This window comes from Cydia fagiglandana, chromosome 21 (assembly GCF_963556715.1).
Source record: "Cydia fagiglandana chromosome 21, ilCydFagi1.1, whole genome shotgun sequence".
Classification (NCBI taxonomy): domain Eukaryota; kingdom Metazoa; phylum Arthropoda; class Insecta; order Lepidoptera; family Tortricidae; genus Cydia; species Cydia fagiglandana.
The window spans coordinates 10,478,416-10,500,895 of record NC_085952.1 but is presented as its reverse complement, the minus strand read 5'-3'; the positions used below and the strand labels follow the sequence as shown (position 1 = coordinate 10,500,895).

General features: G+C 39.7%; 1 protein-coding gene across 2 annotated transcripts; it reads right to left on the bottom strand.

Moving 5' to 3' along the window:
• Nucleotides 1-507: 507 nt before the first annotated feature.
• Nucleotides 508-21,409, bottom strand: LOC134675148 (protein O-GlcNAcase). Of its 2 annotated transcripts, none has more exons than XM_063533317.1 (23): nucleotides 21,029-21,409; nucleotides 20,865-20,916; nucleotides 20,340-20,568; nucleotides 19,877-19,981; nucleotides 19,162-19,324; nucleotides 18,237-18,365; nucleotides 17,073-17,216; nucleotides 16,305-16,419; nucleotides 15,581-15,666; nucleotides 14,861-15,042; nucleotides 13,976-14,369; nucleotides 13,600-13,721; nucleotides 13,246-13,334; nucleotides 12,361-12,538; nucleotides 11,391-11,565; nucleotides 11,107-11,160; nucleotides 10,693-10,883; nucleotides 10,065-10,153; nucleotides 8,722-8,816; nucleotides 7,754-7,902; nucleotides 3,946-4,111; nucleotides 2,195-2,345; nucleotides 508-928 (listed from the first exon to the last, which is right to left on the bottom strand). In XM_063533317.1, the coding sequence occupies exons 1-22, from the start codon at nucleotides 21,093-21,095 to the stop codon at nucleotides 2,221-2,223; spliced, it is 3,099 nt and encodes a 1,032-aa protein (XP_063389387.1). In that variant the 5' UTR covers nucleotides 21,096-21,409; the 3' UTR covers nucleotides 508-928; nucleotides 2,195-2,220. The 2 variants fall into 2 exon arrangements, with proteins under 2 accessions (XP_063389387.1, XP_063389386.1); XM_063533316.1 differs by having other exon boundaries at nucleotides 14,861-15,054; nucleotides 21,029-21,408.
• Between the last annotated feature and the right edge of the window lie 1,071 nt (nucleotides 21,410-22,480).

The following is a 22,480-nucleotide window of genomic DNA, read 5'->3' as shown; positions in this document are numbered from 1 at the left end:
TTAGGGCCGATACAGATGAACTGCAACCCGACTACGTCTGCGTGCAGTTTTCATAGGGACCGTCTGCCATCTTGTGGACTGAATCGGAAACATATGTGCACATATACATTGCCAAAGCAAGTGCTACCATCTACTATTATCGTGGGTACGTTTTCTTGTGCATAGTAGGTTCTGCCATCTTGTGGGTTACATCGGTAGCATAAACGACACATTTACGCCTCGCGCCAAAAATCTGACGAATCCTATGCTGCCCCCTATAGTTCATGCACGGGGCCTATACAAGTTGCAGTCGGGTTGCAGTCCGTATGTACCGAACCTTAGAATTTACAATTTGTTTTAATTAAGGGGCCCACTGATTAACAGTCCGCCGGACGGTATCGGCCTGTCAGTAGTTCGGAACTGTCATAATTTTGTTCTAACTGACAGGCGTCGCAGATACCGTCGCAGATACTGTCCGGCGGACTGTTAATCAGTGGGCCCCTTTAAAGATTTCTAATGATGTAATGATCCATCGGTTAAAGAAAAGATAATACTTAAGAGTCACAACAATCTAAGCGCCGCCATACAATCGATATTACGCTCCCATTTTAAAATTCAGTTCTACAAAGAAATTAGAGCGAGTAAAACTTATATTCGCTGTTTTCTTTGTGTAACAATTTTTAACAACGAGAACAAATACCAGTTATTAGTTACGTACGTAAACGTTCATGCCAAGTTTCATGTAATTTAATCATGTCGTTGTTTTATTAAAAAGAGAGAGAGAGTAACTTCGATTGTATGGGAGCGTCGTTTTGGAGGCGGATACTTAAAAAAATCAGTTTATAAGATCACATGGAAAGTTACATACGTACAAATACTATAGGTAGACGCGATACATTATTTAGGAGACATACCGACAGTTCAGATTTTCGCAAACCGGTGGATGATACTGAAACAATGAGACAATTTTATAGTTAGTATCATCTAATTTAAAATTTATCTTAAATTTTATTGAAATTTAATTTAAAACGTTTGCAAAGAGTCCGTACAACTATCGGCCAATCTCCCTGTCAACTGAGAATAATGGAAAAAATAAGTAATAATAACAACAATGATAAGTTTATCAAACAGAAACTTATTCTACTTTTATACCTGCTGACTTGGATCATTTTGACCTGACGAAAGCTTTTGATACTGTCTCACTTATCTTTTCAAGAACATAGATCTGGTGAATATGTGCGGTCTTTCATTTTAATATTTGAATAAGTATTTGATTAAAATAAACTATAATGGTTGATGTGAAATGATGTAGTTATCAAGGATTGCAATATAAAGACTTTCGGTGCACCGCAAGGTAGCATTCTCGGGCCGATGCTTTTTCTCTTACATAAGCTTCGATATACCACAAGACAGAGATCTTGCGCCGCTATTATTCTTGTTTTATACACTAACTCCACCGCTATTGTCGCCGTTCTGTAGAACCGCAGCACGTATGGGCCTGTATATGTAACCTGAGGGCCGCAGCACATACCTGGGTTAAAGCGTTTTAGAGTGAGTTAATCTTATGCGTCTTTTCTGTGAACATCATAAAATAAATGTTCTTTACAGTAATAATTTTCTTGTTGGATCCTTATAGGCAATCAACCTTATTGTTATAAAAGCAGTATGAAGAAAGCCGTAGTAAAATGATACCTCTGTATTATAAACTGTGTGAGGTATGCAATAAAGAGTATGATTGGAATTATGTCAACAGGAGAGACACCACATTTCCGGAACGTTAGTAGCCCGGATCGGTGTATGTTGTATGTGAACGCTTAATGTTTCCATACAAACACCTGTCTTTCTGTATGTGTTCGAAACATCCATGTTTGTTTGAAAAAAATCTGGTGTACCGCAAGGGAGGATTCTCCGGCCGACACTTTTTCTATTAGCTTCTATCGGGATCCCTCAGGGTAGTGACCTAGGATCTTGTTGTTGTTACCTGTGCCTGACGCGGGTCACTCGGCGCTAGAAGGAGCGCGCGAGGAACACGCGCGAGCCCGAGCGGGCCGCCTCCGCGAACCCGAGCTTGCTGTAGAACTGGAGGAGGTAGTGGTCGGTTGCGTTTGTAGCCCGGATCGATGTACCGCAAGGGAGGACTCTCGGGCCAACACTTTTTCTATTAGCTTCTATCGGAATCCCTCAGGGTAGTGACCTAGGACCTTGTTGTTGTTACCTGTGCCTGACGCGGGTCACTCGGCGCTAGAAGGAGCGCGCGAGGAACACGCGGGAGCCCGAGCGGGCCGCCTCCGCGAACCCGAGCTTGCTGTAGAACTGGAGGAGGTAGTGGTCGGTTGCGTTAATGCACGCGTGTACGCCGTTCACACCTGAAATAATATCAGGTTTATTCATTTCATGTGAGTGACTTTATTTTTACAGTCAATAGTGACATGAAATAGTACACACACTAAGATTATTGTACAAGATCGCAATCCAATCAACTCAAAGAGCACGTAAATAGCGATATTCCACTCGCAGACCGCAGCAACGTGCGGATCTGTAATTTAAACTCTCGTTGATAAGACTGTGCAGACACTGTACTCTGACTACAATTGATCAAGACAACTAGGCGTAAAATGTTAAAATTAGTCTCAAATAGTCACATCACGGGACCGGGACGCTATATATAGAACAGAGTACGTAGCAGTGGCGGCGCATGCACAAAAGTCAACTCCCACCGGCTTGCCTGTTTTTGGACGTTTGAGCAGAGTTGTAAAGGAAATATGTATACCAAATTAGCCCCGGCTTGCCTATGGATTATGTTTGACTCGCCGCCACTGGTACGTAGTCCAAAATTGTTACGCACGTTAATATAGTCTTCTTGAAGGTAAGTATTATCTTGGAGTCCAAATTTTTCATTTTGAATGGTATATGTATAGTCATTATCAAACTGCACAACGGGACTTAATCGCGTATTTAAGTTTTAAGATTTACCTCCGACGTTTCGAGGACGGCGTTGTCCCCGTGGTCTCGGAGAAGACTGGCTCAAGTTGACATCAACATCTTCTAGCCGCGCGAGTTTTTCGAACTACCCGCACTTGGTCTTGTTTATCAGTTAGAACGTTTTGCGCACTAGGGATGTCACTCTGTCGACACACAACACTAACGATATTCGATTTATCGACTGTCGATATTCGTTTCCGCTTACATTTACTAATGACTGGATTCCATGTGGATGAGATCTTAAAACCCTCGTCCCGATTAAAATTGCAATGTTTTTTGATTCCAATGGCTTCCCGCACTTTTCTACTGTAGAAATGGCGATCCGTGGAGAGGATTTTAGGGTTATGCAGCTCAATCCAGTGGTTTGGTCCTGACTCCAGCAAATGCTCAGCCACCGCAGACTTGTTGACCTGACGATTTTTGACAGCTGCGATATGTTCCTTAACTCTTTCTGCTATGGTGCGCTTAGTTTCTCCGATATAGGAACTACCACAACTGCAATCTATTTTATAAAATCGCCACGGATCGCCATTTCTACAGTAGAAAAGTGCGGGAAGCCATTGAAATCAAAAAACATTGCAATTTTAATCGGGACGAGGGTTTTAAGATCTCATCCACATGGAATCCAGTCATTAGTAAATGTAAGCGGAAACGAATATCGACAGTCGATAAATCGAATATCGTTAGTGTTGTGTGTCGACAGAGTGACATCCCTAGTGCGCAAAACGTTCAAACTGATAAACAAGACCAAGTGCGGGTAGTTCGAAAAACTCGCGCGGCTAGAAGATGTTGATGTCAACTTGAGCCAGTCTTCTCCGAGACCACGGGGACAACGCCGTCCTCGAAACGTCGGAGGTAAATCTTAAAACTTAAATACGCGATTAAGTCCCGTTGTGCAGTTTGATAATGTTTAATAATCGTGAAAGTTTAAATCAGTGATATGTATAGTCTTCATTACTATGAGTTTTCATTTAATAATGTTACCATGAGCCCTGAGCGCCGCCAGCAGGCAGGTGAGCAGGCGCGCGGGCGCGAGCGGGTCCGGGCAGCCGGCGCGCACGCAGCACGTGAGCAGCGCGGGGTGCGCGCGCAGCACGCCCGCCGGCGCGCGCTCCAGCGTGCTGAACTGGTGGAAGTGGTGGATGCACTCCTGGGGAAATGGCTCCTAATTGTACTCTGTATCTTTACGTATTTAAATAAAAGTAAACAAACAATTTTTTGTCCCTATCTATATTTTGTGTACCTATCTAGAACAGAGCTAAAAACAGTGAGCTGCGAAATTGCATGGAGAAAGTATGAATGAATTCATTGATAAATTCGCCATGCACTTTTGCGGCTGATTGTACATGGCTATAGTCTGTATCTTTAGGTATTAAGGGTAGAGGAGGGAAAATTTTCAAATTCTGTCAAATTACCCCATTACACACACAAATGCAGCTCACGCACACTACCTCAATTTACTGGGACAGGTCAGTGACCCCTTAAGTTTTTTTAAAGGTGCTGTTTCGAGTTTGGTGTTAACGACTGGCCTCTTTTGAGGAATTCAAACTGTCAAAGCGTTCCTTTGTGATAACACAGGCAAAAACACTTTTTATATAGCTTTCCTTGTTTGTTTATGTCATGTCATAGGTATGTGACGTATTTAAATGTAAATAATCCTAGGTACCTAAACATTAATGGGTCTCTTTCTTGGCCTTTCGTTCTGATACATACTGTATATCTTTGAACTTATTGTTATTATAACCTAGCAGTAAACATCAAATGGCATTCCGCACAGGAGTAATCTAAGAAACGCCCACTGCGGGTTCAAACCTACAACGTCCTGTTAAAAAGTCGTACATACGCTACATGTCACATATCTTCAAAAAACATATAAACTTATGCGTAATTAATATAAAAATCTGAAATGAATGAAAATCTGAAATCATTTACAATATAATAAATACACTTATGCAAAGTTGTACCTAAAATGAGATGAACTAGTGTCAGCGTTTAGTAAAATTTGTATAAAAAAATCGATGCTCAAGCTATAATATAGAGTGATTTTGAAAGCCAGATAATTGGACTACAACGAATCAGCCTTTTCCTATTTTTCCTCTTAAAGGCAACAGAGAAATTCAATCGTAAATGTAAACTTTCGTAAAATTTCCATACATCCGCCATATCTGTCAAAATTCTCCTTTGATTCAGTTGCCCGCTTGGGCTCGTCCGGAGTGGTCGCGTACCTGGATCTCCCATTTTGACATTTCGTTTTGGCATATATATTGACAGAAATTCATGTCCGTATACGAATGATGATACCAGTGCAAAACTGTGTTCAAAATAAATAGGGTAAATGAATAATGTCACATAGAAATCTAGAGTCATTAAAATTTTGATTTGTTTTTATTCACAAGTCATAATACTTTAAAAATATAACAAATTACTTAAAAAATATACGAACAGTCAGCAGCAGAAGTCGCTATACACCTCCAGGTGCTCAAAGAGAGGTAAACGTTTAAACTGTCAAAAAGTTGTTGACTGTCATGGTAGCATTTACTTGTGAGCGCTCAACATGTCACAAATATCTTAACAGTCGCTATTCATTAATTTCTACACTTACAACAAATCATTGACACCTTAGCTGTCAAAAAACCACTGGTATCTAAGCGGTCAACGTGTCAAATATATCTGAACAATATGGAAAAATAGACGTTTAAAGCATACATGTATGGTCGTATCGTCGCAGTACTGCTTTCGATGATTGTCAAAACGCTTTACCTGAAATTAGCAGAGCTATTATTCATTCAATATACGACCATACATGTATGCTTTAAACGTCTATTTTTCCATATTGTTCAGATATATTTGACACGTTGACCGCTTAGATACCAGTGGTTTTTTGACAGCTAAGGTATCAATGATTTGTTGTAAGTGTAGAAATTAATGAATAGCGACTGTTAAGCTATTTGTGACATGTTGAGCGCTCACAAGTAAATGCTACCATGACAGTCAACAACTTTTTGACAGTTTAAACGTTTACCTCTCTTTGAGCACCTGGAGGTGTATAGCGACTTCTGCTGCTGACTGTTCGTATATATTTTTTAAATAATTTGTTATATTTTTAAAGTATTATGACTTGTGAATAATAACAAATCAAAATTTTAATGACTCTAGATTTCTATGTGACATTATTCATTTACCCTATTTATTTTGAACACAGTTTTGCACTGGTATCATCATTCGTATACGGACATGAATTTCTGTCAATATATATGCCAAAACGAAATGTCAAAATGGGAGATCCAGGTACGCGACCACTCCGGACGAGCCCAAGCGGGCAACTGAATCAAAGGAGAATTTTGACAGATATGGCGGATGTATGGAAATTTTACGAAAGTTTACATTTACGATTGAATTTCTCTGTTGCCTTTAAGAGGAAAAATAGGAAAAGGCTGATTCGTTGTAGTCCAATTATCTGGCTTTCAAAATCAATCTATATTATAGCTTGAGCATCAATTTTTTTATACAAATTTTACTAAACGCTGACGCTAGTTCATCTCATTTTAGGTACAACTTAGCATAAGTGTATTTATTATATTGTAAAAGATTTCAGATTTTCATTCATTTCATGATTCGTTGTAAACACACTCTTTGGGATAATAATGATATTTATTATAAAAAAAATATCAAGATATGTGAACGCTAGCGACTAAACGCTGACTGCCGTTTTCGCTGATTTTGCTCGACGCAGTCTTAAATAAGAGTAAACAAACAATTTGTAAATTTTCGGATAGTTATAACATTTATTGCTTAACCAACCAAATACAAAACCGCCTGGATCTGTCACTGAACGACCTGATTTTCACCTAAACTGCAAAACGTAATTCAAGACCAAAAAAAGTAAGACTAATGTTGCCACTGCAATAATTTGTTTGTAAAATAGTAAATTCCTTTTGATAAATAATCACGCTAAGATAATTTATTTATAGTAATTTTACTCCTACGATTTAATAAAGTACTTTTATTTATTTATTTTTACGTAAATACAAAACGCCCCAGTAAAAAATGGCAAAATTGACATGCTTTTTTTGGTCTTGAATTACGATTTGCAGTATACATTATGTGATCATGTAATGTTATCATCTACCCTCAACTGGCTTAGGGAGTCATTTGAGGGTAGGTTTGTTTAATTTTATTTAAATAAGAATCAGACTATAGATCAAGCTCTCTCTATAGTGGATCATACGCTTTGATTTGAAGTCTTTGTCACCTTGTGGCCTAAACTTGACATTGACACTTTGTAGGTTTATTCCCCCTTTAGTCCTGTGCAGCCCCCTACCACAGTCTATACAGTCGTTCGACGAGGGCGACGGGGGGGTCGCGCGCACCCGAGCTGCATACATCGCTGTCATCGCATTGTTAGTAGCTCGGTACACGTCAAAGGTCGTCGGACCACTGTTACTTTTTACACTGTGCCACTACAGGTGACGCACACCCCCGCCCTGATTCTGATTTTAAAATCGACTGCCTTTTCTATTTCCTTTTATTTTACTCTGATGATTGCATTGCAATGTACCTATGATGAACATTTTTATTCATTTGTGGCTTTACTAGTGTACTTTAGGATTTTTTTTGGCATCTTAGCTAGGCACCTAGATAAAAGCACGGGATATGGTGGCCTAATGCCCTATTTACAAAAATCTAGGTACAAACAGCAACACTCCTAACTGTACATCAGTGAACCTTATTACAAAAGGCATAAGGTCCACGGATGTACAGTAAACAGTGTGGGCGATGGTACGTCTCTTACCTTAGCCGCCTGACTCAGGTCCTCCCTCTCAGTTAGCTGCTCCGGGTATTTCTTGCACATCTCCGGTATCCAGGCCACTTCTTGTTTCTTGTAGAACTCTTTGCTGTTTAGCGCCGCGCACGCATAGCCAACTATTCCTGGTTTTACCCCTGAAAATGTTACAACTGTTAGATATCCCTTAGGAACTTTTCTTAGATTAAATTTAATGGCAAGGAATACATACGGGTAAAAGTTTTACGATAAAGTAAAACACTTCCGTTAGTACATAATTCTTTGCTTTTAACTTGCCAATGATACCTGTTTCTTTGCATTAAGCTAGGGGTATGCAAACTTTTGAAAAACATCATCACCAACAAAATACATCTTTTTTTTAGATCAGGATTTTTGTAACCTCAAATGTATATAGGAACTTCCTATGATATCTCAGACACTATAATTCAGTGCATAGATACTCAGATTTAATTCTGGAGGAAAAAAGTTACCACCTTTGAAGTTACAAAATTTCTACAATGAAAAAAAAAACGATATATCAGTTTCTGGAGTGTGAAAGAGATACGAATATTGTTATGGTGTGTTAATGATTAATTTAAAAAAAAAAACTAGAAGCTGCAATATACAGTCAACGGTAAAAATATGGGTGTAGACAACTTACTCAAAAATATGTCCCATAGTTCTTAATTCACTGACATAAGAGTTATGGGACATATTTTTGAAATGATTTGTACATCCATATTTTTACCGTTGACTGTACCAAGCAAGGCGTGTTAAACTGGGGATTGTCGACCCGTTATGGTATACAAATATGGGGCATTATCTATAAAAAGGGACTTTATTGTCGATGGCGCTTATGCCGCCACAGCGTCGCGCGGCATTGTATTATCGGAGTATCGTTAATAATGGCGTAAGCGCCACCGACAATAAGATCCCTTTTCATAGGTAACGTCACATATAGTAAGTGATATACTGACCGTTAACGTTGTCTTCTCCTTCCCTCGCGAACATTTCGTCCTCCTCTATCACCATACACAGAGAAGGCGCTAATGTTAGGAATGGTTGCACTAGCCTGAAAACAATCATTACACTTGTAGCTATTCTTACTTATTGTGCGGAAGTTTTGAATAAAACTTGAAAATGTGTCATATTCATTTACATGGTTATTTTTGATTTACAACAGTTCTACAACATATTTGAGTAAATAAATATATAGCAAAAATTAAACACCATACAATCTTATGCTTTCAGTCATTTGTTTTGTTAACTGACGGAATAAAAATAAATCATGGCAAGTTAATTTATTTTAGCTGTCCCATTTCTTTGTCAAACGTGTATTTTGTCTCACATTTTGCTTAATGAGAGAGTGCGACGCAATCACATTGGACAAACGAATACCGCCCTAAGATCTGGAATATGTATGTCTCTAAATTTTACATAATAAAGGTGACTCAGTTCTTGTTACCAACTGACTTACGCTTAAATAGCATACCTAGCGGCGTAGCACGGTCGCGTTTTTATCCCTTGTCACCATGCCTGTCACGTTCTAACAAGTATGTTAGTGCGAAAGGGACGCGCATAGTGATAGTCGATAAAAATGGAACCGTGCTGCGCCCGCTAAACTACTAATTCTAGCTAACCAAGCTCCCGTTTTAGATTGTCCTAGTCCTAAGCAAAGTAGGTTCCTTCCTGTCGATCTCAAAGCATAAGTTTTTGTTTATATTTTTTATGTTGATTTTATAGTCAATCACAGCCCTTTCCGTCTATTGCAGACGATTTATACATTGCTGTATAGACAACGGGTTTGGTGACTGTGGAGGCCGATGCGTGAGCGGCACGACCTCTCACATTTTTGGCAGCTCATGCCATCCGCACTGAGAGAAAAGGATAACAAAAACACACTTAGAATTACAAAAATAAACTTAATCCGGGGATAAGGAGAGTCAACTAATAGGAACAAATTGACTTTTGCAATTTCTATTAGTTCTTGCAATTTCTATTATCTGTTTGTTGAAATTAGATTTAGGATTACTGAACTGTTTGTAGAAATAAATAAACTTTACAGAAATAGTGAAACGTCTATAATTATTACTAAACTTCATTTTTTCCCCCAGTACAGAACTGTTTTTTAATTCCTGGTTTAGTTTACTAATGATTTTTCTCTCAGTGCGAGGTTCCAGTCCCAGTTTGCTTCCTCGGTTCGGTTTGATTTTATAGTAGCGCTCCAAAAATGTTTCTATTGCTGTTTTCTTAGTGTATTGTTTTTTTATTGAGGTCTGCAATAAAATTGTATAAACTAGTAAAAGTGTTGGGAACTTACCTATCGGCCGGTAACGTTTGCAGATCGCTCGGGAAAAGATCGCTGCAATCCGAGCCGTCTCTGCATGTCTTATGGCATATCTCGCACACCTGCAACAATGTACATATTATAAATATTTGAATTAAATTACTAATAAATACAAATACAAACATATTTATTTCCAGAAAACATTGTTTACAAAGTTTTTACAGTGACTGACACTACCTATAGGCTGAGACTGTCCACCCCTGCTACCGATATTGAAGATGGAACCAAAAAACCGGGCAAGTGCGAGTCGGACTCGCGCACGAAGGGTTCCGTACCATAAAGCAAAAAAAAAACGGAAAAAAATGCAAAAACAAACGGTCACCCGTCCAAGTACTGACCACGCCCGTCAATGCTTAACTTTGGTCAAAAATCACGTTTGCTGTATGGGAGCCCCACTTAAATCTTTATTTTATTCTGTTTTTAGTATTTGTTGTTATAGCGGCGCAGCGCTGTCAAATCTGTCGTAAATCCGCCGCAAAACAGTTTACGAGAGATACAAGCGCAAGCGCGGGCATGCGTCTGTTCCGTAGCGGTGCGCGGCAACTACTACTGCTAGATACCAAAACTGGTGTGGCCGCATGTACTTATAGTTAAGACTCACAGCGCTTTCATCGGCGGCGGTGTAGGGCCGCACCGTGAGCGGCGGCTCGCGCGGCACGGCCTGCGGGCGCAGTTGGTCGCCGCTGCACTCCACTGGGAGAAGCCGCCGTAAATCGGCTGTAAGTCCGCCGCGGAACACCCAAGGCTCCTGGGCTCCGCTCTCGAACGCTTCCCGCCAGCCTTTCGAGAACCCTGTACAAAAATATTAAAAGAAAAACTCGGGTTTTAGTTGCCTTTTCGAAACTACAAGCAAATACTACCATATAGAAAACACAGTAATGTATTGTGACATGTTTGTATCTAGACAAAAATCTAAAAATTCGGAGTAAGATACAGAGATCAAAATTTAAAATGAAATAAATGATGAACAAAATTATACACACATGTAAAAAGGGGTAGGGAGGGAGAGACTTACATGTATAGCTGCCTTGTGTATTCGTTGCAATATTCTGCGGGAATTTGCCAAGTTCTGAAACAAAATTTCTAGATTATTTTACTAATTTTGAGTAAATAGTTCATGGTACTTTTGAATCAATAGTTCATAGTGCATCATAGTGTAGTTCGGCTGTGGAGGTAAATAAAAAAAAAATGTTTGTTATCCGGCAACAATTTGACACTGGGTTAGCGGTTTAACCGGTTAACCCTGGGGTCGTGAAATGGTGCAAATGGCCCTAAGTGTTTATATTGGTAAGGTCTTACCTAACCACCGCACCAGGCCGTCCAGCAGGGCCAGCACGGCGCACAGCTCCCACACGTAGGGCTGCAGCTCGGCGTGGAGCTCCCGGTTGGCGCAGGCCTCCAGCCGCCGCAGCAGGCGTCTGGCGCGGGCCGTCCACCACGCGAAGCGGCTCCGTCGGCGGCGCCACTCGCTTGTCTGAACAAATATGTAATAATATTATGACATCAACTTGTTTAATAACATGTTAAATTTATTTAGATTTGTCAACAAAATACAAATGGGTAGAAACATAATTAAAAACTTTTGTCCCAGATCCTGATCGCTTGTTAAGGTGCCCAGAAGGCTGGCTGCCTTGCCCCTCTGGCTAGCATTACTAACGTTCACAACAAATTCAGTCATTTTGAAAAAACATGTGCCGTTGGTACATCTCTATTGTTTTTTGTTTCATCCACAAAATGTCCATCCTTTCGTATTAAACGGCGGGATCATCATTTCATCGGTGTTTGACATCACTACGATAACCGACAATGTCACATCACTAGAGGTGGTCGTCCATCTTAGATTGGTTCTGCGCTGGAGCGTGTCGCATGTTATTTTCGGACCTGTACTCTCATATTTGTAATTCCCTAATAAATATTGTTATAAAGTGGTGCCCTGGTGTTTTTACTCCTTACAGTATAAAGTCCCATCTTCACAATTCCAGTTCGCAGAATGACTTTTTTCTTTTCAAATATATATATATACCATTTCGCAAAAAAAGATTAACCAAAAGGTACGTCAGTCGGTATATAATTATTTTTTATTGCATCAAAAGGTAAAATAACACAAAAAAATAAGCAGATTTAATTAAAACCGATATATAATAGATATCGAAAATTAAAATTGAAAACTAAACGCAACTTACAACATCTAGGCTCTTTGTATATATTCCTTTCAAAACGCCTTCTTGCGATTTCTAAAAGCTATCACAGCAGTAAAAAATACACTTACCTCGGGTTTGTTCCCTCTCGGCAACGTCCCGGCCGCGTGCCCCGTTAACCAATGGAAATCGTGTAACAGCCGTAACCCGCGCGAGCCGTGCTCGAATGGTAGATAAAACAGATCGCAAAGCAATACTAAGTCGTCCTCCGTTAGTGCGTTCGCGTCTATCGATGATTCTTCGACTGGTCTGTAAAAAAATAGACGTTATGATGAAAGGGAACTTATCTGAACCTGATATAGATGTAGGTAATTGGTCAATGATAAGTGGCTAAGCCTCGCTTTGCTTTGCACGACCCGACATGTCTTTCAATTCAATTCAATGTTGTATTTAAATAGTGTACAACTAACTGCTTCCCAACGGATATATCTACTACTAGTCATAATATAAGTGATATAATTGAAAAATGAAGTGACAATTAGTATTTATACAATCGTGATATAATCCGTGTTTTGGCCACAAAGCTTGCTGAGTGGCCTAAGTGGGTACGAGATTGAAAAGATTATATCATTATTGGATACAATACTTTTTCTAAAATAAAAGCTAAATAATTAAACAAAATTAGGTAGTAGATAAAAAGATAGTACAAAAGACATCAACGCACTTCTTTTTCAATAAATAGTAGCGCGTTGATGTCTTTTCCTCTTGACGGCGGCGACACGTGATTGGTCGAATACATTACAGTTGACTAAAGAGTTTCGAATGAAGTCATTATAGTTGAGTCGGGAGCCCATAATGAAAAGTATGCGATTACAATTCGGTGTTACGAAGTCTTAATTCAAAAAATATAATTATAGTCAAGCTAATATAAGGTGAACGTTCACTCATTCACCAACCTAACCTGAAGAATCCTAAGCGAAAGGAAGGAGGGAAGGAGTGTTAAAGGAAGTACTCACTCGTCTGTAGTTTCGACAGGATCCGCGGGTTCTACCATCATGTCCGTGCTCAGGGGACTGTTGCTAGGCTCCACTTGCATAGAACCGTTCTGAAAGAGATTCAAGTATAAGTACATCTAAAATTGTCCATACTTCAAGATAGACTCTCTGTGACCTTGACGTCACGTTCACTTATCGTTTTGTCAGGAGCGTTTCGCGAGTGAAGTACGACTGTCGGACTTTGACTATCATTTCTGACTTTTGTATTGTCTTAATGCAATGGGTCCCATATAGACATTTGATCCTAAAAACAAGCCTGATCGATTGATACCATAAATGAAAATTTGTCATCTAGCCTATTATATTTGTACTTACTTCGCTAAGTTGGTCGTTCATGACTACATCTGTGTCGGTGTTAGCGGCCGACGGCGGGTCCACATCGAGAGGCTCTCCTTCGGGCAGCGACGGCCGATTCGGGCTCAGCGTTTGTGGTGTGTCTGTGGAAAAAGTCCTCGATGAATATTTAAATATCTGGGAGACCGAGCATGCTCGGAAAACATGTAAAAACTCGAAAATGCGCGTTTTCTCAGAGAGAAGACCTAGCTAAATCGTTTTTTTTTTCGCCTCCGAAAACTCCCATATAGCAAATGTCATCGAAATGGTTAGAGCCGTTTCCGAATTCCCCGAAATATATAAAAATAATTATACAAAAACAGAATTTCCACTGCTGTTCCAACATCAAGAAACTCACCTCCTAAACTCATGTCTCCGTTCTGCTGTTGCTCCTCAACCTTCTCATCATCCACAATAATCGTGTCCTGGTCATCTTCTTTATCCTTCTTCATCTCTTCTATGAAACTGACACTTTCTAGAACACTGTCATTCACAACACTGTCGTTTTTATCCTGTCTGTCACTGTCTACCATACTCTGGTCTTCGCTTTTGTCAACTTCCTCAAGTGATTTTATACCGAGGAGTGGTACGGGTAGGGTAGACACGGGTATTTCGCTAGGCAGGGAGATGTTGGAGCTAGCGATGGGTATGATGGGGTTCTGTATGGATTCGTTGAGGATAACTTTGGTGGGGGACACTAGGGAGTTCATGACGGGATTCGTAACTGCACTGAAGGTTTCTACTGGCGATACCTGTGAAAGAATATAAATTTTAGTCTGGCTTGTGGACAACTTGGTTATGCAGTTACAGATCTAATGATCATTATGTGCTAATTACATTTTATGTCTTTCCTAGAAAGTCATTTTTAAAATAGTGAATAGATACAGTAGGTTTTAATTTAAGATAAACGTGCCGTAGAACCTGAGTTTAATGTAAGTTCTCGCTTTGGAGTGGGTCGCCATGATCGGGAGTGTGAACAATGGTACTAACAGCAGCACTGTCTATTATTTAATGGACCTTATGACGTTACATGAAGCATTACGAGATGTGTCTACAATAGCAAGAGTCCGTCATCAGTCAAGCTCGCGTTGGCACTGAATGTGTTAATGTGATACATACATAGATATTTCCATTCACTCATCATTCCATTCCAGCTCTTGTAAATCGACCTGTACGTAGGTATATATGCGACGGAGCGGCGTGCGAACTTGCATCCAATGTGAAGATTGCCTTATATACTAACCGTCTGGTGCTTGAGGCGGGCGGCGGGGCAGTCGGCCAGCGCCTGCAGCTGCGACGTGGACACCGTCGGGATGGCAGAGATGGCGCTAGTGGCGGCAGTTGTGGTGGTATTGGTGGTGGCCGTCAGCAGCGACATGCATGTGTTCACCATCGGCAGGATCGGGATGATCGGCACCGGCGGGACTGTAATGAAAACTTATTGCTTGTGTTAGTTCTATGATGGGAATTTTCGCACGAATGTGCATGGGATATACATTTCACACCTAAATTCTTAGAGCATTTAATAACTGGAGTCGCCTTTAACAGCTTACCTCTCCGCGCAAAAAACTTATGCAATTGTGCAAACCTTTGTATGGACTGACATGGCTATTTGTACATTACGTAATGTAGAAATAGCAATACATTTGACGTCCCCTTCCCCGCAAAAATCGGCAGACTGTTTCGTACAGAAAATGACAGCGATGACGTCTCCAGTTACCTAATTAAGAGCTTACCCCTCTGCCGAAAATCTTGCACTATTGTGCAAACTTTTGTATGGACTGACATGGCTATTTGTACATTACAATGTAGAAATAGCAATACATTTGACGTCCCCTTCCCCGCAAAAATCAGCAGACTGTTTCGTACAGAAAATGACAGCGATGACGTCTTCAGTTACTAAATGCTCTAAGCCTAGATTTAAAACAATGTTATAACAAAAGTTCGAGCGAATTATTAATACCTGTGACTGGAGGCTGCGGCTTGATCACAGGCCCCTGCGCCGTCTTGGGTATGGAGAATTCTGGAAGCCACTCGATTATTGCTTGCCTGCAAACAAACATATAGCTACAAAAATCTGTAACTATATACAGGGTGTTTGGTACATTGTTTGCCAAATTAAAACGGCAGATAGGTTGACTCATTTGCTATCTTCCCAGGCCTAGAAATTTTTAATTTTGCGCCCTTTTTTTTAGCTCTATGCCAATTCTTCGTAAATTTCAAATTTTTACTTGAGCTGTAGAAAAAAAAACCATGGCCATTTTTTTTTCTATGCATGAGTAGATAGCTAATGACTACCTATCCTATCTGCCGTTTTAATTTGGCAAACGATGTACCAAACACCCTGTATATCTATATATGTTTAAAAAAATTAATTCCTATTTCCTGGTCACGGCATCACGCGTGAACGGCTGGACTAATTTCGCTGATTTTTTTTGTGTTGTGTATGTTATTGTCGGGGGAAAGTTCTTAAGAAAGAAAAAAATAAAAGTGAAAAAGAAATAGATTGATATAGGTAGGTGAAACGAAGTTCGCCGGGTCATCTAGTGAGATCTATAATCTATTAAATCTATAAAATGAACCATACACCGTTGTAATAAGGTTGTATTTAAAGACACTCTTCCCTTCATGCTTCATACTTCAATGCTAAAATGAACCATACGCCGTTGTAATAAGGTGGTGTTTACCTGAGCGCTTGCCGCGGGTGGTAGACATGCTTGCCCAGGGTCACGGGTGCCTCGTCCTCACACACACCTTGTTCGCTCTCGGACTCTAGTTTAATGTCCCATGACACCGCTTCCACTGTGAACAAATAGCGACATTATAATATTTAAAACTTTCGCGTTTTGAACACATTAAATCATATTTATAGACGGGTCTATCACGAATAAATGCCGTCTATAAATGTGAGTAAATAGCGACATTGTATTCAAACATCGGCAAGATCACACATTACAAACTAAGGTTTTTTTTTATTTTACATTGCTACTTGATACATTCCAGTGTTAAGTGTCAAACTATGCGGCATAAACTGGTGTCTCTTTTTATTCCTTTGCCTTAGGTTTTTTTTTACATTTTGGAGAGATTTTGAGGTTCCAATAAGATATGGAACCCAAGAAAAGCTGGAAAACTCACTGTGCATTGGTGCATCAAGACTGCAGCTCGCCCAGTACGCAAGAGTACGTACTTATAGCGATCATATTCGCAGTTGGGTTTCATATGAACACCACGCAACAATTCTGTATAATTTTTTTAGATATTTAAATTAGGCAACAAGGCCCATATTACAAATACCTTACAGACTAACATAAGTACATATGAATTTTATAAATTTAAAACTAAAGACTATTTAGTCAACAAAACGGCGTGGCTCCGTTGCATCGGCTGCTCTTATGTCGGATTCGGCAGTTTAAAAAAAAATGTTGATTTGTGTACAGTAACCCCAGAATACTCACTGTGCGTTGGCGCATCAAGACTGCAGCTCGCCCAGTGCGCGAGAGTGCGTATGGCGATCATATTCGCATTGTATTCGCAGTTGGGGTTCGTTAGGACTCCTCGTAACAGTGGGATCAGCTCTGGAGACCTTCCGCAGTATGGACCTGTAACAACGTCTCGTGTAGACCACAGAAGAAATAATAGTACTACCGTACATAAAGGACACTTCCTACAAACCCGAAGTTTGACAGCGATTCAGGGTCGAATCATGCTATCCCTTTCTAATATATCCCTTTCGGCTATTTAGGGTTGTCAAAATTCAAGTGATTATCTTATCTGTGGTCGTGCACACACAAGGAAGGCAAGTGGTGCCAACCCTAATAATTGCTCGGAGCAAAGCTGAGCCGAACGGAGCTGAGTTCGACCGAAGTCAGGAGTGTCTCCCCACTGGTGTAGACATAGATGGTAGGATCCTATAGATGTGCTATACGCGTGCCTCCGTGAGGGACAAAACATACGCAATGCGACACTATGATTGGTCGAATTTATTTGTTGCCCACCATAATCCATACTAAATTTACGGTAGAGAATAAATGTGAGACTATGACAAGGACAAATAATAATAGCGCTTTCGCTGTTACTCCTACTGAAAGATACATAAGACTATCCCGTTCAGTCAGTTCCCCCACCACTCATGCCTGTTCCAGTTAAATACATGCATTGGTGGACTAACTCCCGTATTCATAAACTCTCTACAAACCTCAATTAACTAATAATCGTTTGTCCTTATCTGTAATTTTGACGTATGTATTTGTAAGAAAGGGATAAAACATAATTTAACTCAATCAGGCCCGTAAAGTTTTATGAATAAAGGTGTTAGTTGGTAGTAAAAAAAATTAAAAAAAATATTTTAACTACACAAATCGTCGGGTGACAAGCAAAAGTCACTAACTAATTGAAATTATTGGACAATAAACCGTGTTACAAGTGTAATAAAGTTCATTGTTACTTACATTTTTTAATAGTACTAAGTGACTTTTGCTTGTCACCCGACGAAATTTAAACATTATAACAGGCGGTCGGGTCGTCGCAGTACGGCGGTTATCTCTTCTTTATACTCCGTGGCCAGCGTCTTGGAAATATAGACTTTAAGAGCTTAATAATAAAGAATATTTTAAAACTACCTAGGAATATCCTCTTCTGATCGTAGTCATTCGCGTGGAGATTGTCCCAAATAACAGGCGGCCGTCGCAGTACGGCGGTTATCTCTTCTATACACTCCGTGGTCAGCGTCTTGGAGATCACTTTGGGTCCTGTGGATAAAATGATACATTGTGGTGTCAAATAAATCCGTCACGTTTTTATATTAAGGAAAACTAAAGGCGAGTTTACAATGTTTACAACAACATATTTATATCTTACCAGAGTGAGTTTGCACAGATACACATATCACGTTTTGTTATGGAAGGTTTCGCCATAAAAGAACCGTCACGTCATGTTGCGAGGCCATTCACACCTAGTTCATAACTGCACTGCACGCATAATGGATATCGTGACCGTGACATCTTTGTTTTTAAATATATAAATAAGCGATACAAACTACAACACTCATAACTTTACATCGGTGGACCTTATTACAAAAGGCGTAAGGTCCACCGATGTCAGTGAGAGCGATGGTATATAGCAGCGGTCTCCAAAACCCGGCCCGTGACGCGTTCCAATCCGGCCCGCGACGCGTTGCAAATGTTGCAATCCGGCCCGCCGACACCCAAAGCGAGTGTCCACTGTCCGGCCCGCGGGAACCAGGCTCCAGGGGTTCAGCATTCATTGAGAGTGGAACTGTTCCTAATAGCAGCACCCAGACACCTCCCGGCGCAAAAACCGACGGAGGCCCGCGCGAAAGTTTCTGAGGCGCAATTTGGCCTTCAGGTAAAAAAGTTCGGAGACCCCTGGTATATAACGATAGCTATAACGATAATAACGTTTATATCATGCATGTAGGTAGCATATTAGGTTTTTCTCCCTGAGATTGAGACGCTTCCAACCCAAGTTAAACACTACTTACATTGAAACTATGAGAAAACTAAAGTTGTTACACTTGTTACTGACCGGTCCACATGATGTCGATCTGTTGAGACAGCTTGGTTCCCAGCGTGTTGAGGTACTCCGAGCTGTTGACAGTTGGCACGGCCCGGGTTGAGCAGTACTGTGTTGGGCAGAGAAGGAAGCGAGGGCAGCCGAGGTGTTGATGGATCTCGTTTGTTACTGACACCTGTTTGAAAACAATGATAAGATTCTTAGCTGACAACAGAATCAACTCCCGTTGAAGTAGAATTATGAAATTTGACAAGTAGCAATGTAAAAGAAAAACAACAATAAGATTCTTAGCTGACAACAGAATCAACTTCATTATTAGTTAACATTTACTCGACTGTTTTTTCATTAATGAAATCCATTAAGCTACACTGAAGTCAGTCTTAGCCTTATTTATTTTGATGATACACATTGAGTGACATACAGTCACAAAACTGGTAGTCATAATCATGAGACATAACAACAACATAGAGAGAAAGAGCATACTCCCGTCTCAAAGGCACACTTACAATCCCACAGGTGTTGGGTGTCCATGAACGACGGTGATTGCTTACCATCAGGCAATTCGCGTAGCACAAGCGTTACGCTGGATGCGGGTCGCTTCCAACCGGTACAAATGGAGGTCCAAGGGGGAGGCCTATGTTGCTGGCTGAGATGATGATGATGATGAGGCAATTCGTCTGCATGATTGCCTCCTACATCACTAAAAAAACATATGCAGCTTATGTACCTGTGCATGAGCAAAGCTCTGGAAGATCTGCTTGTCTGCCTCACTCATTTCCGGCTCAATGTCGTCAAACAAGAGAGCAAAGCAAGTGCAGCCGAACTGGGACACCTGCAAGTAATAAATTAATAAATCTCTAAATGTGACCTTCTTCTTTTCACCCTGAAGGTACCACATTGTCTGTCTACTATAAGGTTGATTACAAATTGAAGCTATATGGAAAGAGTAGGAAAAGGAGGCAAAAGGATACTTACCAATAGCCTTATTGACAACCGACAATAAGTATCCTTTTGGGTGAGACAGACACAAATATTATTGGACATTATTACACAAATTAACTAAGTTGTGGGACATCTATTATGTGGCTACTCAATAAGGCTTGTGTTATAGGTAACTACTTAGCTCATCACACAAATAAATGCCCATACCAGGATTTGAAGTTTCTTAAATAGGCATAATAAAATGTAACCTGTTCAAGCTTCCGTTTCAAAGTGGTAATTTCCTTCTGGCTGCTATATGTGATATCCAGGCCCGGAGATAGAGCGTAACAGAATGTAATGCCCTGAGCCCTGGCCGCAGAGATCAGAGACGTGAGGTGCTCCGCCTCCTCCACTGTGTACAACTCCCTCCAATAGGCACGGTGCTTGTAATCGTCTTTTGGAGCATACACATACATGTCTAGGCCCCATTTTTTTTGTCTGGAAGATTTTGTTGTTAAGACGGTGCTTACTGTAAACCTTTTTTATATGACATGATACATTTTGAGTATTAAAACCATGGATAAATAGTCAATATTCGTCAAGGTAAAACATAAAAGTTATAGTTAAAGTAACACATGTAATTGATTTATTAGACTGATGATGTAGGTCAAAGTTTTTAATAAGAAAATAGTATCAAGAATGTTGGTTAAATTGTTTACATTATTGCCCTGTCACTTTCTAGTCATAATTATAAGTATCAATTCAAAGATCTAAATAAGAAAAGCAGTACTTACTTTTGAAAAAGATCTTTCCGCTGCTCCGTGGTCCACGGGCGACCGTAAAAGCCTGCAAATAGTTGACCACAGGTCATTCACACCGTTCTTAACTTAGTATTCCTAACATAGATATAAAACTACACATAGTCCACTAAGCTTTACAGGCTTATTTCTAAATTTACCTTCAACAACTCCACATATGAAGTCTTTCCGGTTAGCATTTGCTTCGTCTGGCGAGCTTTCAGTCATCTTTACAGTAAAATCGGCGATTGAACTCTCAAAATAATTATCGTTATGATGGAATGTTTAAAGACACGAGCGTCGGTGAAAAACTACGCCTTATTGTGACTCAGAACAAACAGATAGCATTAGCAGTAACTGTGTAATGGTTCTCTCGATCTTGGAGCCCCGGTTGACCCGTTTCAGGCGTAAATCATTGAACTACTTTGTCCCGTAAATGGAAATAATAGAAACGGTGAACGGAGGAATATGATGTGTCAAAATGTAATAGGTGTTTTAAGGTGTAGTAACCGGTTAGTGAGAAACAGCTGTAAAATGAGAGGTAATAATTAAGAGAGAACGCTTTTAATTTAAAAAAAACGGATAGGAATATACATTATCTTATTATTTTATTGTTTTATTTTGAATAATGTAGATGTCCTGCTTTAATTAAAGATTATTAATATTTATTTAATCTTTGTCATTGAATATGGCTGTATAAAGAACCTTTAAATACTTCATTTCGTTGCAATATAATTGAATTAAATTACGTATATAGTATACTGAAGCATTACCGATTTACTTAATAAATGTATCAAATGATAATTAATTTCACTATTCTTTTATCCAATCTCATTTATTTTTAGTTTGAGGCAAAGTGATCTACATTTTCATTACTAGCAACACTGAGCTACAAAGGCGCCATTTTCAACGTCATTTGATAAATGTTTGATAGTCCGGATCTTGTCCGGATAATTTTTATTTGATTACAAAATCAGGAGAAATCGTGTATGGTGTGGATGATTCATTGCTTTATGTTTGAATCAAGCACATCTTTATTCGAAACTTATGGATTGAACACACCCTAGAAATAAGGTAAGAAAACAAAATAATGTACACCCATTTTTTCCATTTCATTTTATTAAATCTCCTATTTCACATGTTTATACTTAAAATATAAAAACTAGAGATCGTTTAGGTTAAACAATTATACGGACGTTTATAGATATCACTGAGACCTCAACTGACTCCCAAAAATATTTAGATTTAAGATATTTGTGACGTTATCTATGAAAAGGGACCTTATTGTCTATGGTGCTTACGCCATTATTAACGAAGCTCCCATATGAATACAATGCCGTGCGACGCTGTGCGGCGTAAGCGCCATCGACAATAAGGGGTCATCCATTAATTACATCACACGTTTAGGGGGAGGGAGGGGGGTCAAGAAAATGTGACATGTCGTGACATGGGGGAGGCGGGGAGACACAAACTTTGTGACGTCACTTTAACTTCATCAGTAACCGAAAATTTATTAAAATTATTTTATTCGCTGTACATTTAAATAACAAGTTTTTAATACGATAATCGTTTTTATTCGTTTAATTTTCTTTCCTAAGCAGTTTTGGGTTATA

Excerpts from the sequence above, each read along its gene's own strand:
- LOC134675148 (XM_063533316.1), bottom strand. The coding sequence starts at position 21,095 with ATGACTGAAAGCTCGCCAGACGAAGCAAATGCTAACCGGAAAGACTTC. Across the intron at positions 8,817-10,064 it reads CAAACGTTACCGGCCGATAG|GCTAGTGCAACCATTCCTAA; the intron begins GTAAGTTCCCAA and ends GATTGTTTTCAG. Across the intron at positions 7,903-8,721 it reads AGGAGAAGACAACGTTAACG|GGGTAAAACCAGGAATAGTT; the intron begins GTCAGTATATCA and ends TAACATTTTCAG.